The sequence below is a fragment of the Mytilus edulis genome, chromosome 5, assembly GCF_963676685.1.
Source record: "Mytilus edulis chromosome 5, xbMytEdul2.2, whole genome shotgun sequence".
In the NCBI taxonomy this organism is placed as follows: domain Eukaryota; kingdom Metazoa; phylum Mollusca; class Bivalvia; order Mytilida; family Mytilidae; genus Mytilus; species Mytilus edulis.
Genome location: NC_092348.1, coordinates 65,979,397 through 65,993,714, shown reverse-complemented (window position 1 = coordinate 65,993,714; position 14,318 = coordinate 65,979,397). Strand labels below are relative to the sequence as shown.

At 29.3% G+C, this 14,318-nt stretch overlaps 1 protein-coding gene across 4 annotated transcripts in view; it reads right to left on the bottom strand.

The window, feature by feature from the left end:
* Positions 1-14,318, bottom strand: part of LOC139524257 (ras-responsive element-binding protein 1-like) — a 49,405-nt gene that overhangs the window by 21,534 nt on the left and 13,553 nt on the right. For all 4 annotated transcript variants that reach the window (XM_071318978.1, XM_071318979.1, XM_071318976.1 and 1 more), the window contains exon 2: positions 7,705-7,832. In XM_071318978.1, the coding sequence (XP_071175079.1) occupies positions 7,705-7,832 (128 nt within the window). The remainder of the gene's footprint in view (positions 1-7,704; positions 7,833-14,318) is intronic.

The following is a 14,318-nucleotide window of genomic DNA, read 5'->3' as shown; positions in this document are numbered from 1 at the left end:
GTACATTTCTTCCACTGAGACTCTCTTAATTTTCATACCTTTCAGAATTTTTTTCTTCAGAATGCTATTCCTGATCTAAATTTAGATCCTTACCAAAATAATTCCTGAACATTTAAAAATAATAAAAAATCTTCTCTACATATGATGATATCATACTCAATGACTAGCTTCCTACCAAGTTTAATGGAAATGTTGTATAATTTGAAATCGCACCCTCTAGCAAGAGATTACAGATTGGTCACCATATAAGATGAAACTGTATCAGGAAGAAACACTTTGGCCTGCAGTTATCACTGTCAATATCTCCAATACGAAACATGTTCTGTCAGCCTCGGGGGGCAAGAGACAAAATATTTGTATAACTTTAGCTTCATCAATGCAATTTTTAACATGAACAAAAATTGGCATTTTAATTTGTCTACTACAATTTTTTTTTTAAATTTATTCAAAATTTGAGGAGTCATTATTTTTCTATTTTCCGTTTTCTTGTGAGATTCTATATGTTTTCAATACTATACTATCTCAATGAAATCCCTGATTATAGAATACTGTAAATCTAGAAATTTTTGTGTGTATTGATTATTAACCATCAACAATAAAACTAGATTCATACTTGCAACTCCAGAAAATGCAAAATAACCAATAATGCTATAAAAAATCAAAATGTGACTACATATTTTTCCAACACATATTTCTTCTGTCTCAATTTTTGTAATAAAGATAAATTGAAAAAATATTTGAATTTACAGTAACTTTTTTTACTTTTATTAAGCATCTCCTAGTTTGGTAATTCTGTTTTTAAACAAATCTAGGCTTTCCAAACCTTTAGTTCTTAACACATCCTGATGGAGGCTTATCGTGCAAACTTTTAGCTGTAAATTGAATTTTTGTTTTTTTTTACTTGTCAGATGGCAGTAAATTTCCTTTCCTCTTTTTCAAAGAAACGAATTGATTTAAGATTCCCTCCAAACTGCTGATAAATTACTAAAGGAATGTATGAATCATAAAAACTGGAAAAAGTACGATTTTATTACATTTGTCCCCCAGGGCAGAATCACATACCAATAAAGCTCTATTGATCTTCATCAATTATCTTTTTACTACTGTTTTGATAGAAACAATATTTGGAAAACAATTTTTGTCCCTGTTTCAATTTGGAAGTTGAAAAATTGGAATTACCTACATGTAGGATTGAATGCTCACCTCCTACTTAAAGTGCTTTTTAAATATTTTTATATTCATTAAAATTTTAAAAAATGTAAATGGAATATTTTTCAATTTATCAAATTTTGCAAACAATTTCAAACAAGAAATTTGCAGACATCTTTATTTAGATGTTAGTCTTTATACTTTTTATGTCATACATTAAGAGTCATCACATAATCATAACCAATATATTTGACAAGGAAATTGGAGCCATTAACTGAGCCTAGTGTATTTTGACTTCAATAAAAATCGTGTTGCATTTAACGATTTGAAAGGATCCTAGCATCCATTTATATATGTCTTGATCCTACTTTTTAAACCCTGACTGAACAAAATGAACTGATGAAAAGAATTATTATATCAAATCACATTCATCTTTTAACGCGTCCTGCATCATGTACTTATATATTTTGTAATGTGATATCCTCGGCTACATTTCACCGAGTTCATGACACTAACGACAGCAAGCTTTAACATCTCATGCAGATCTATGTTTTATAAGATGTTTTTCGAATGTTTATGAATTAGATTTGAAAGTTATACATCCTGTATCATAAAATCCTGGGGTTCATAAAAACTTACGGGTGTAGATTCTGAGAATCAAATAAGACCTAATATTCATTATAAATTAACGGTACTTTTATCAAATACTGAATTAATGATTTAAAAGGCTAAGGATTGGCTGAACAATATTTAACAGAATCTTTTAGCTAATGCGTTTGTATCATTAAAACCTTGTAAGCTGTAAAATCATGAAATTCAAACTTTTGAAATTTATGAATATTTAAACTTCCTAGATGATTATAATTATTTTTTTTGGCAAGGGCTGATTGTTAAGTCGGTTTTGGAGTTTGATTTCTGGATAAATTTCTTTTTTTGACTAAATTCATTTCACATCGGATTGTTTCAGATTTAAAAGATAAAATTAAACCCATGGAGATCCTCTTAGATGTCTCATCTTCATCAGTATACCTGTATCTTAGATTGCTGAGTAACGACAGGTGTATGAATATATAAAGAAGATCAACTTTACATCTTTTTCAAGATAGGTACTTAGTCTTTTACGAGATAGGTACTTTAAGTACATAAAAAATGATCTTTTTATATAAGTAATAAATTATTTAAACAAGTATGTATAGTAGTACTTATCCCAATTTTTACATCCACTTATTAATCATAAATTGATGTACAGGGATGTTACGAAACAGGATATTTTGAAACCAAATCCACCGATCAGGAGACCAATGGAGAGTTTTTAAGTTGTTTAAATAGAGATGAAATTAACCATTTCTTGCATTGAATGACTGAAAATAGTAACAATCTGTCATGTGAAACTTATTCCACATCATTCTGACGTCGGCAAGATTTGACAAGAAATTAATGTGATATATATATATATATGTGTGTTATATAAATTTACTTTGATCATATCCATAACTGTTTCTTCTTTTGGATACAGGTAGCTACCTGAATTGATTTATTATTCAGATTCTGATGAAATTATCTTCGCTGGGGATTAATTTTCAAAAATTGTATCAAATTTCACATATTTATATCAAATATTTTGAAAAGTTCATCTTTAATGCATCCGGGAGTACGAAGTCTTTTTTAATATTAAAATCAGATGCTGTGTGTATTTTTCACACTTTTTTGGTTTAAATTAATCGTTTTAATTTAATGTTAAAATTCACAGCTTAGAAAGACAACAAATTTAAGTTTGTTGAACAAAAATCTCTCTAATTTCTGTCAGTGATGGAAAGACAGACGGACAGGACAAATACAATGTCTGTCAACATATGTTAAGAACCAATATCTTAAGATACAAAAGAATATCCATTCAACCTAACTTCCCTTATTCTTCCTTTTACAAAACTATTTCTTATTACTTTGTCGAGTAAAAGCTTGATACACATTTTTACAGTTAGGGCTCCACCACTAAGGAACCTGACACTCAACATAATGTTCCTATACGATTCCTCTTTTCAATATCAATTGTGACTTTATCAGAAATATGGCATGTTAAAATAACATCGTGAATCTTTAAATTTATTTTCTTTGCATTTAGACTGAAATTGAAAGAAAATTAAGATTTCAACTGATGAAAAATGTTGACTATTATCCTTCGTAATACCTAATTAACATGCCAATAGTTCAAAAATAAATTTGATTGAAGTGCGAGTATTTAATTTGTCGCTGAAATTTACAACTACAAACATCGCACCTTGACCCAAACTAATTACCCAATTTGTCGATATTTTAAATTAAAGATTTTCTCAATGCATCATGCAATTTTACAAATGTTTTGCAAAATCTACGTCTCATGTCCCTCTGTATGAAAAAGCCATGACAGGAGCCAAATAATTTTAATTGATCGGGAGATCATATCGGTACAAACCAAAATGTTTTCACATCATGTTATTCGATTGTAACCTTATAAAGGAAGTTGACACTATCATCTCAAAAGTTTTGAATGAAACTCAAATAAATTATCAACATTCTCGCCTAGGACGGAAATTGATGCCTTGGGTAAACGTAACGTTTATTTAGTTCCAATCAGTACTCAGTAAGCGTCTCCTAGCTACTTGGAACAGTTTCACCAAGGACAAGTGGGGGTTACAATATATGTTTGATAACTCTCAAGTCTATTCCTGCTCTTTTAAATTGGTCACATCATTTTCATCGCTTTTCAATTGCTTTTCAATGAGAACGTTAATTGATGTGTATGGGTAAATATACAATACAAACCTCAAGAGCGATACCCTTGCACAATGTGGTACGTGAATGGATATCTATTGTTAATAGGGAGATCAACATCCTTTTAATAAACATCACTTTTTATCATATTTTTGATGTAATTACAGACTTTATCTGAAGGTTAAATAATACATATAGATTGTATCAATTTAAAAATATTAAAATCTATTTTTGGCCTCTTCATTCCTCATTTACTGATGAATTTTTGAAGAAAAAGATTTTGACGGATTGTTAGGTTTCATTTTTCAAAGCATAAAAGGACAAAAATGAAAGTGATTCTGCCATTTTAGATCATAATTAATTAAACTGAGTGAAATTAAGTATGAGAATTATTCACAGAAGAACAAGTTAGTATTCGGTACAGATATCGCCCACAATTGAATAAGAATTGTCTCCCGGGATGTAAACTTACGATAAGCGTCATGTTTTATATCTCCTAGTATGGGAACAACTACTGAAGGCTGAATTTTTCTTTTATAAAGGAAGAAAAAGTTTGTACCTCTATAATAAAAATTATCAATGAGGAAATAGAAGTTCCTGCAGTTTCGTTAATTTCAAATTTTCTTTTCCTTTACTTAATGACCTTTTGTTCATAAACTTTTAAAACAACGTTCTTTTTGTTCATTAGCTTTTAAAACAATTGAGATCTCAAAGCAAAATATTTTTCGTAATATTTCCCTCATCCCGAAGAAGTGATTTTCTGTGAAAATCATGATAAATATCTATATTCATTTTTATGACAAAACTAATACAACAAAAACTTTTTAACAGAAACAATACCTGTCAACTGAAAGAAATTTTTATGGAAAACAAGTAACATTATGGAGGACGAAAAAAAATTAACATATATATATGATTGGATAATAAAAATTTTGTGTCTAAATGATAAACATAAATAATCATAGGACAAAAACAAAAGACAATACTATTTTAGCTTCAACTATTTATGACTCATCGATCATCTCATTCCCACATCCTAAAAACATCACAGTGGATAACACAATACACAAAAAAATCGTAAAACAATGATTCATTTTTATGTCTGCATAATTTGTGTCTCTTATCATAATGACATATTAACAAATAAAATATTGTCGTATCAGTATCCCGTGCTGAGGTTTATGAATATATTCAATTATGTATGCAAATCAGCCAACCCAGACACGAAAATCACATCTTGTATTGACAATACCCGTCAAATGTTCCTTTATCTTCGGGTATTTACTAGACGCTCAACTTGAAACTATTGTTTAAATCTTTGGCAGTGTTTGAAGCTTCTGCAGCCTTATATAAAAGCTTGATGGTAAATGATAACTTCAGGTGATTTAATTAAATTAAAATAAACTTTAGGATGAGACGGCTTACAATAGGTTCTCAGGAAGAATAATACACTATCCTATCAGTGGATAAGAGATTCAAATTATGCGTGTGCATCGATCTACAATTAAATTTCAGCACTATGGCATTTGATCTACATATAACATATAGCGATTATGTCATTTAACGATTATGTAAAACATGTTTTGTATTCTTAACAAATTTTTGATTTTTTAATTTAAATTTTTAATGATGCCTGTAAAAAGGGCTATAATATACCTTTTTAAGTTTTCTGATTTTTAAACAGATAAATGTTATCTTTGCATTGATATCTGCCACTGGACATTAAACATGCAACTTATGAATCGATCATTAAATATTTCGTTTTTTTTCTCATTTCCACGATTAAAAATGATGATTGTGCATTTATACAGGAATGAATTCCGAAAGGAATTAGTTGAATTTATCTATTAACATCTTAAAAAGAAATTTTGACAATATAAAATGAAAACCTTTCAATGCAACCTTTCATTAATAGTACATTTACAAGGAATGAATCAAAAACACATTTTAAGAAATTATTCATCAAAATACAATTTCCAACCCTATTTATGTATAGCAGCATCATTATCATTCGACAGCTTTTCATATGATGTTTGACAAACCCACTAATTTATCAACCTACTTTTAAATTTAATCATAATTCAAATTTAAGATATTAAATTATTATTCTATTTAGTTTGAAATATCAAATTTCACTTAATTGTTGATAAGGGGAGAAGAACTTCCATCAAGTTATCAAATTTTTCTTTATTTGATGAGGGCCACTCCATCATTTTTAATTTCGGCCAAGTTTATAAAATCCCTAGTTATCACCTGGTGACAACAATTACCTATACATATTTTTCTTTCAATATACAATCTTTGAAATGTTCAAAGACTACATGAAAATTAAGGTAAAAATCAATTTGCACAACAAATATACCGGGGTAAGAGCTTTGTCCATGGGATTGAGTTTGCAACAATTACTTCAATGAATTGAAAATCGTTCAAGTGTCAAAACGATAACTGTAAATTCTATTCAACCAATCATTCTGTCAAAATATACTTTGATTCTAAAAGCATGCTACAACATACATAAGTGGACAGCCTCAGGCTGATGCTTAAAATGACTACATTGTGTAACTTTTCAATTTCCAGATGATACAGTTAAGACCATAAGGGTGATTAGGTCCACTATGGGAGTCCAGTTATTATGTCAACATTATAGGATTAAAATTTTCAATACCTTTTATATTATATATTTTGACTCAGGTGACGAGAATAAGGCATTTATAAGTAGCCTTTCATCTTAATGTGGAGGGAACAAATCAATAGTTAAAATTTTGTATAAACAATTTCTCATAAGACTCCTAAAGATGATTCAACAGGCTTTTAATAACATCATTTTCTGTTTTTAATTGTAATGAATTTTTCACCGCGTTTAGAACCATGACCCTTTATATATTTACTGTTAGACTTAAAAATTCCAATAAAAGCATTTACTTTTCATATTGCTTCTGAAACTATTCAATTAAAGTGCCTTATTAAAGTAATATCTTAAAATTTATGACATCTCATATTTTGTTGTTTTTACAATTGAACTGGGATAAAATGCTTTAAAAGTCACGTTTTCACTTAAAAGATTTGTAACATACAAGGAAATTTGCAAACGATAAATATGAAAAAATATAGGAAATAGAAATTTAGTTAAAGTTAAAAAAAAAAATTTCATAAATATCAGCTTCCTTCTGCTAACATAAATATGATGTTTTGTTTGAAAAATTGACTTTTATTGCTGACAAGAGAATTTTAATTAATATAGTTACGAATCTGCTTATAAGGTCATTTCAAAGTCAAACTAAGAAACTGAACAATTTGATTTTTAATTTTCAATACTACCACTAATGTACGATGTAACTAAAATGTACTGTATGCACACACAAAAATTCTTGAAAAGATGTGTTTAATAATGTCTGACACATGTTTGAGGCAGATACATGTTACTTCAATGTTACATCATGATCAGGTACAGGTAAAAAATATCAAATTTATTTTTTTACATCCATCATTTTAAACAAAAATCCACACTAGTAACTGGTTGTCCAGTATGTGGTCAATAACCTCAGTACAGTGGTTTTCATTTGTTGATGAGGTTCTTGTTTTTCATTTTTTATATAAATTACACCATTGGTTTTCCATGTTTGAATATTATTACACTAGTAATTTTTTGGGCCTTTTATAGCTTGCTGTTTGGTGTGAGCCAATGCTCCGTGTTGAAGACTGTACTTTGACTTTTACAAATTGTAACTTGGATGGAGAGTTGTCTCATTGGCACTCATACCACATTCTTATATCTAATAACCCCTGATGTCCAGCTTTATATACCTGGTCACTTTCTTCAGGTTCATCTTCTGTATATGGTGTGAAGTGATGGTCATTTGGTGTGAAGTGATGGTCATTTGGTGTGAAGTGATGGTCATTTACTGGGACTGCAACAACTTCATCCTCTTGAGCTGTAAATAGAAAACATAGAATTTTAACAATTCTGAAATGTTCAAGTATGACTATTTCTGCTAAAAACAGGTCTTTAAAACACTGATGTAGCAAAGAGTTTATATCAAATGTTCATCAAAAGAAGGACAAAAATGCTGAAAATATCTTGAAAAGAAGATGAGCTTATGATGTACAAGGTTCATCTGAAAAAAAACCACTCAAAGCACTGTTTGGTCCATTAAATCTGGATAGCTACTAGAGCCTGTTGTCTCTTTGTGTTTATTGTCTATTTATAGAATTGCGTTTTTTCTAAGTTTTCATTGTTTGACTAGCTGTCATCTCAGTTGAGTTATTTCAAGACATGTAAATTGTAATTTTGTAAGGTCATCCAGAAGTGTGAGTACAAGGATACCAATTTATAAACTAAAGTAATTATAAGATTTGTCCACAAGTTATATACTTATGCAATTATATTATGAATTATTATTTGTACATGTATGCACATACAGGTATACGTTTTTTGTTTGTGAAACAAGGACCCCTTCATCATTGAAACCAATTGTGACCTTATAACCTTCATTTCTTGCTGCCATTAATTGTTGGGTTGCATCCTTTGTGACATTAACCCCATATACAGATTAGCAGGAACTATGAACACGATGAATATTTTAATATTTTGTATTTCAGCCATGATCAGACCTTTTTTATGTTATTTTTCACCTTTGAAAAAATATCATGTCATTAACATTTCACATCCCTCGTTTGTTCAAATATTTTCCCATAAAATACCAATGCATGTTGTGAAATACCTATGGTAGTAAACTGATAAATATTATTAAAACCGATTTGGCTTTATTAAATACAGAACGTTTTACCAATAAAATCAATAATTCTTTTTCCTGAATCACTGCTAAGTATCATTAATGCTTTTTCTTAGTAATGCAAACATCCTTATATCAAAACCGGGTACACTTTAATGCTTTTATGAAAATTTTATGGGAAAAATACATGACGAGACTTAGCAGGATTGAAGAGGTTGCGGTCCAAAGTAATTCATAAGAAAAACTCCATCTATTTACAATTTATGAGACCCAACATCTTCTAAAGTATTAACCATTACAAAGCTGAATAAAGAAATTGTAAAGACATGTATAAATATTTACAGATCTGTTTAAATTTAATGTATTTCAATGGTTTTCCCAACATCATACATTTATCAACGGAAAAATTCTTTAATGTGCTTCAGTTTTCTTATAGAACAAAATGCTGTGTCAAAATTGTTTAATATCGGCCTTTGATGAAGACATAAATAGTTAATTTTATGGTTTTGGGTGGTATGAAGTGCTGCTCATGATCAGAACAAAAAAAGAATTTTGTAAAATTAAGACATGGCTACTTAACCTTTTCAATATTAAATTTTTGAGAAGATAGATTTTAAACAATGTGCTTCTATGATTAAGGAACTGAAATACAAATGTATAGTTTTCTATATAAAAATCTTCTCTTCTAGCAGCAGACAGACAAAAAAAAGTAGGATTTAAAACTTATTTTAATACACCATAGTTTGTATTGTTTATCCTGATTGGATAACACCATAAATTTCATGCAATAATGGCATCAATTCATAAATTGATGGTCTGTTGATGTGCACAAGTGCAATATTTTTTGGATTGAAATTTTTTTTTAATTCAGTTGCTTTGGAATGGAAATTTAACAGTAAAGTATTTGAAAATCAATGACCTTCAAATCATCAATTTTGTCCTCAAATACTGTTATATATAAATCCTAATTAGACAAGTTTTTGTGCCAAAAGATGTACTTAATAATGGTCAAGTAAAATATGCTAAAATGCATAAGACTGACTAAAAGTTTTGATCCTTTCAAACTGTAAGAAATCAAATTATTCATTTTCTTAAAATTGTATAAAAGATAAAAAAAAATTGACTTTTGAAATAGTGAACTTGTTCACTAGTCTATATACAAATGTAGGTATATATCATTAATTGCTTTCTTCATTGAGAACATGTAGATCAAAATCTTAAGATGGTATATAGGTAGACTTAAAATAGCCATAAACTGTTTGTCACATCATCAATACATGTATTAGAACACGGTTTTATGGATTGGGAAAACATAAAAGCATCCATTAAAGGCAATGATGTCCAAAAAACATATATTTGCTATTTCTGCAACAATAATCGTAGGATCAATCAAATACTAGCCCTGCAGGCTGTATACTAGAGAGATGCTTGACCTTGGATGACAAAGGTCATGCCATAACAAATGTAAACAAGTAAATAAGAAGACAAAGAAGCCAGGTAAATTCAATTTGCATGCCGACACAGGTGTGTCGTAAAAACTGATGTTGAGTTCTTGGTCAACATCAAGTACAATAAAAGCAATATAGACCAACATCAATGTGATAAAAGTTAACAACTTGACGTCAATGGATTCTGAGAACGGAAAAATCAATTTCCGAGAGAGAAAATGTCGGCAAACAAAAGTCAGCCAAATGTTTTCTTTATATCAAACAAATATAGTTAAATATTTAATGAAATTATTTTATGTCTTTGTATGATATTTGTTTCATTTTAAGGTGATACCGAAAAGAATGAAAATTGATTCTAAATACTAGAAGCCAATTAACATCAAACTTTTCTTTTATCCTTTTTTCTATAAAGGCAACTGACTAAATAAACTTTGGTGGCGACTTAGCATCTAGCTGGATAACAATGTCTTGACTTGCAATCAATTTTTACAATTCTTCTACTTTTAAGAAAGGAACGCCCTCATCATCCCAGTTTTAACCCATGAATACAGTTTCAAACAGTTCATCACGTAAACGCCTATCATTTCAACAAACATGGAAAATAACAAGTTTCTTTCAAAAAGCATCTCTTTGTCCCAACTTTATTATCATAAAAACTTTGAAATAAAGAAGTTTAAATATATGTAATGGAATATGTTCCAGTAATTGCAATTCTTTTAGGATGTTCAAATATTTTCACAAATTCTATACTTTTTTCCCATTACCTACGAAATTAACAATGATGTCATTTATTTGTTCGTGATCCTTGATCTTCAAGTGAATTCAATTAACTTCTAGCTCTGATACTGAGTCTCTGAACTTTTATTTCTTTGTAATGAATTAAAAAGTTTTGAGATGAAGCAATAACATTTTTGCCTTATAATTAAAATTGTCTAATTCTATATCATGGATTTCCAAAAAGTTACATACAGGAATTTAAAATCTCAAGATTCAATCCAAAATTTAATTACAAGTCAGGGATAATTTTTTTGTAGGCTATTATCTTGATAAAGTATCCATATATGAATTGTATAACAATCGTGTCTATGTATCAATTGTTCAGACCCATTTTAGATGTTTAATAAGACACTATATAATAACATCTTTACGTTTAACGTTACCCATTGAGACATATTTCAATACATCATTATTAAATGCTTTTTTCATTCCTAAACAACCAGAAAAATATCCCTATATTCATCACTGTAGCGATGAATGCAAAGGTCATAATTTTTGGCAATTGGAGATGGTATTGGATTTAGGTGTATTTCAATGGATGCTTAAAGAGCCCATAAAGAGGCTAAAATCGTTACTGATAACCCCTCATATCTGCTCATAATCAGTATCAGCTGACGTTAATCCAACCGTGCTGATGAGAACACAGCCAGATGAGGTGACCCCGATAAGGGTTTATTTAACCGACAAAGGGGATAAGAAGTCGTAGTATCTGAAGCTTTTAAGAAGATTAGAAAAGAAGTTAAATAGTACAAATGACTAATACCAGGAAAATGTTCATTTAAGGAAATGCCTTGTACTATTTAAACAAAGCAGAACCAGGCTGAAACAAAAATGTTCTTCCGAAATTCACATTTACATTCAAATTTTAAATTCAAAAGGTGAAAATAATAAGGGGTGTTTATCATAATTCTTTGTTTCCAACACAAAAGAATGAAAACCAAAAAATAATGATACAGTATTACATCATGATTAATTGACGGAAATCTGCATTCTTGCAACTTTTTTTTTTAAAGTCATTTTTCTTCTTTTAAACATGCATTTCATTATCAGAAATGATACATAATGATTTGTTTAACCTAGTGTTTCCAATTTCTTAAACTCAGTACTTGCACATTCATTGTACTTGTACGCATTAATATTTTATAGAAAGAGATACTTTTAGTTTATTTCAAAAGATAATTCTTCCTCAACATTCATGAAATATTTGCTACTGAGACCAGTGAAAGTCAAGTAAACTTCAATAAATCAAAAAGGAAACAGTTAAATGCAAAAAAATCAACAAGTAATTGACAAATCATAAACTGGACTACCAGTAAGTAAACCAAACAGCTAACCACCCTATAACCATTATATAAGGCCTGACCGTGTGAGACCCTCAAGGGTATTCAAGGTCATTAAACACCCCCTATTGATAGTACCATTTTATACACAGAAGACTGAAAAACCACATCATTAATTGCAAATTCAACATCACTGATATTAGAGGTTATAACTTTGCCTTCAGTCTTACATACACTAATTTGTAAGCAATTATAACTTTTAAATTCTCAGAAAGGGTGTTCTGACCTTCAAAAACCTTCCGACGGAGTTGCTGATGACAGAAGATGACATTTAAAGTTATATATATTTGTTACAGCAAAAAGTTTCCAATGATTGATGGTGTTACATCTTCCTCTTGGCAAATATGCAAATGAGCACATGACTTGTCTATTAAAGTCCCGTAAGGATGACAAATTTAGCATCCAAGGGAAGATAGATGTGGCCATAGCTTTCTTCTGTATTCAAATCAAGTTTTTAAAGAATTCATTAACATTAACTTTCTCCTCATGTACTTATTTTCTTGTAGGTGTACGTACCTTTACAATGAAAACATATATTAATCTTGGAAGATTAATTTCAAAATTTATTAAGTTCAAGAATTATGAATCCAAGAACATGAAAATGTGTTTAGAAAATCCATTATTTGCTGTTCCATTAATTGCCTTTCTTTCACATTTTGGACATAAGAAAACATTAAATGCACATATTTTTTTTTAATATGCTAATAAATTTTAATTAAAATATTAAATAAAGAAACAATGTTTCCAGATCATGCTTAATAAATTAAGTAAAACAAAAAGTTTCATAACAGAATTTCTGCCCTAAAAATGAGACACTCAAATTCTTCTTCTATCTTTTTAGTATTACACACATGTATTAAAGGGAACTGTCAAAGAAATTTAAGAAATTATTTTGCAAGCTAAATGTGCATTTCTCTAAATTCTAATACTAGGATCTTATTTGAGAAAAATAAAAGTTTACCAAAAATGAACCAAGATTGGTACCGTGCATCCTTTTCTCAGCACCAAGCTTTAATAAATTTATCAGGTTATGTTATTTAAAAATATAGCAGTTGCAATTTTATGAACATCTGAAAAACGTTGGAGAGGATTTTGTTCTTTTATGCCTTTTATACTATGAAATGTAGGCTCCACCCCCTTGTGGAAATTATAGCATCTATTTCTAATTAGAAATGCTATCTCATTACGTGCAAGACATAAAATCCTTAAAAAAAATACAAACAAGAATTTTTTTATGAGGTGATCACAAAGTGCGGAATATTAGTACTCTAACTTTTAATTTTGCATCTAGAATGTCCAAATGTTTTAATCTTATCTTAAAGATTCATAATTGACCAGTCTTTCAAATTTACATGTCTATTACTACACCATTTCAAACCTATAAAATTTCATTTTGTCAAAAAGAGCAGAAAGCAATTAGAAAGTCGTCAGAAAAAAGTAACAATTACAATTTGTAATTATACGGGGAACAACTCCAAATTTGTATTGTCATTGACTGATTTGGGACCACAGGCAAAACTAACACCTTACTTAACAAACAAGACTAGAGGAGACAAGAAGGTTTCCATGTCAATTAGTTATGTTATTAATAATGTGTTTTACATAAATGGCAAACCTTGTCACTGTGTTACTATATATGTAAAAAGGTATAAAAAATCTTGACTTTTTGTGTGCTACAGGTTAATTGGCCAAATCAAAGTGTCATATCTTATTTTTTCTATGAAAAATGAACAATTCTGAACTTGTTTAATTGTTCGAAACGATGTTTATTAACGATGATGAAGAAAATGAATTTTAAAAAGATTGAAATTTTTTGTGTCATCGTTTCCTGCACAATTTGTCAATGTATTGCATCCTCTGTCTATTTTCTGTTCATTTTTTTTTCACTATTGGCAATGATACACCATTATTTTAGTATTCCTATTTGTTCACACATGTTTAGTAGAATTAATAAAATAAAATAGTTTTCAACTAAGTTAACTAAGCCATGAACTTAATATTTTCAAATTGAGATCACAAAATTTGACTTTGATAAATTAGTTCTGTAAAATTTTGACAAGGAACATAAAATAGTTAAAATGGATTAATGTTAAACAAAAAAGTCCTTAGAAACTTTAAAC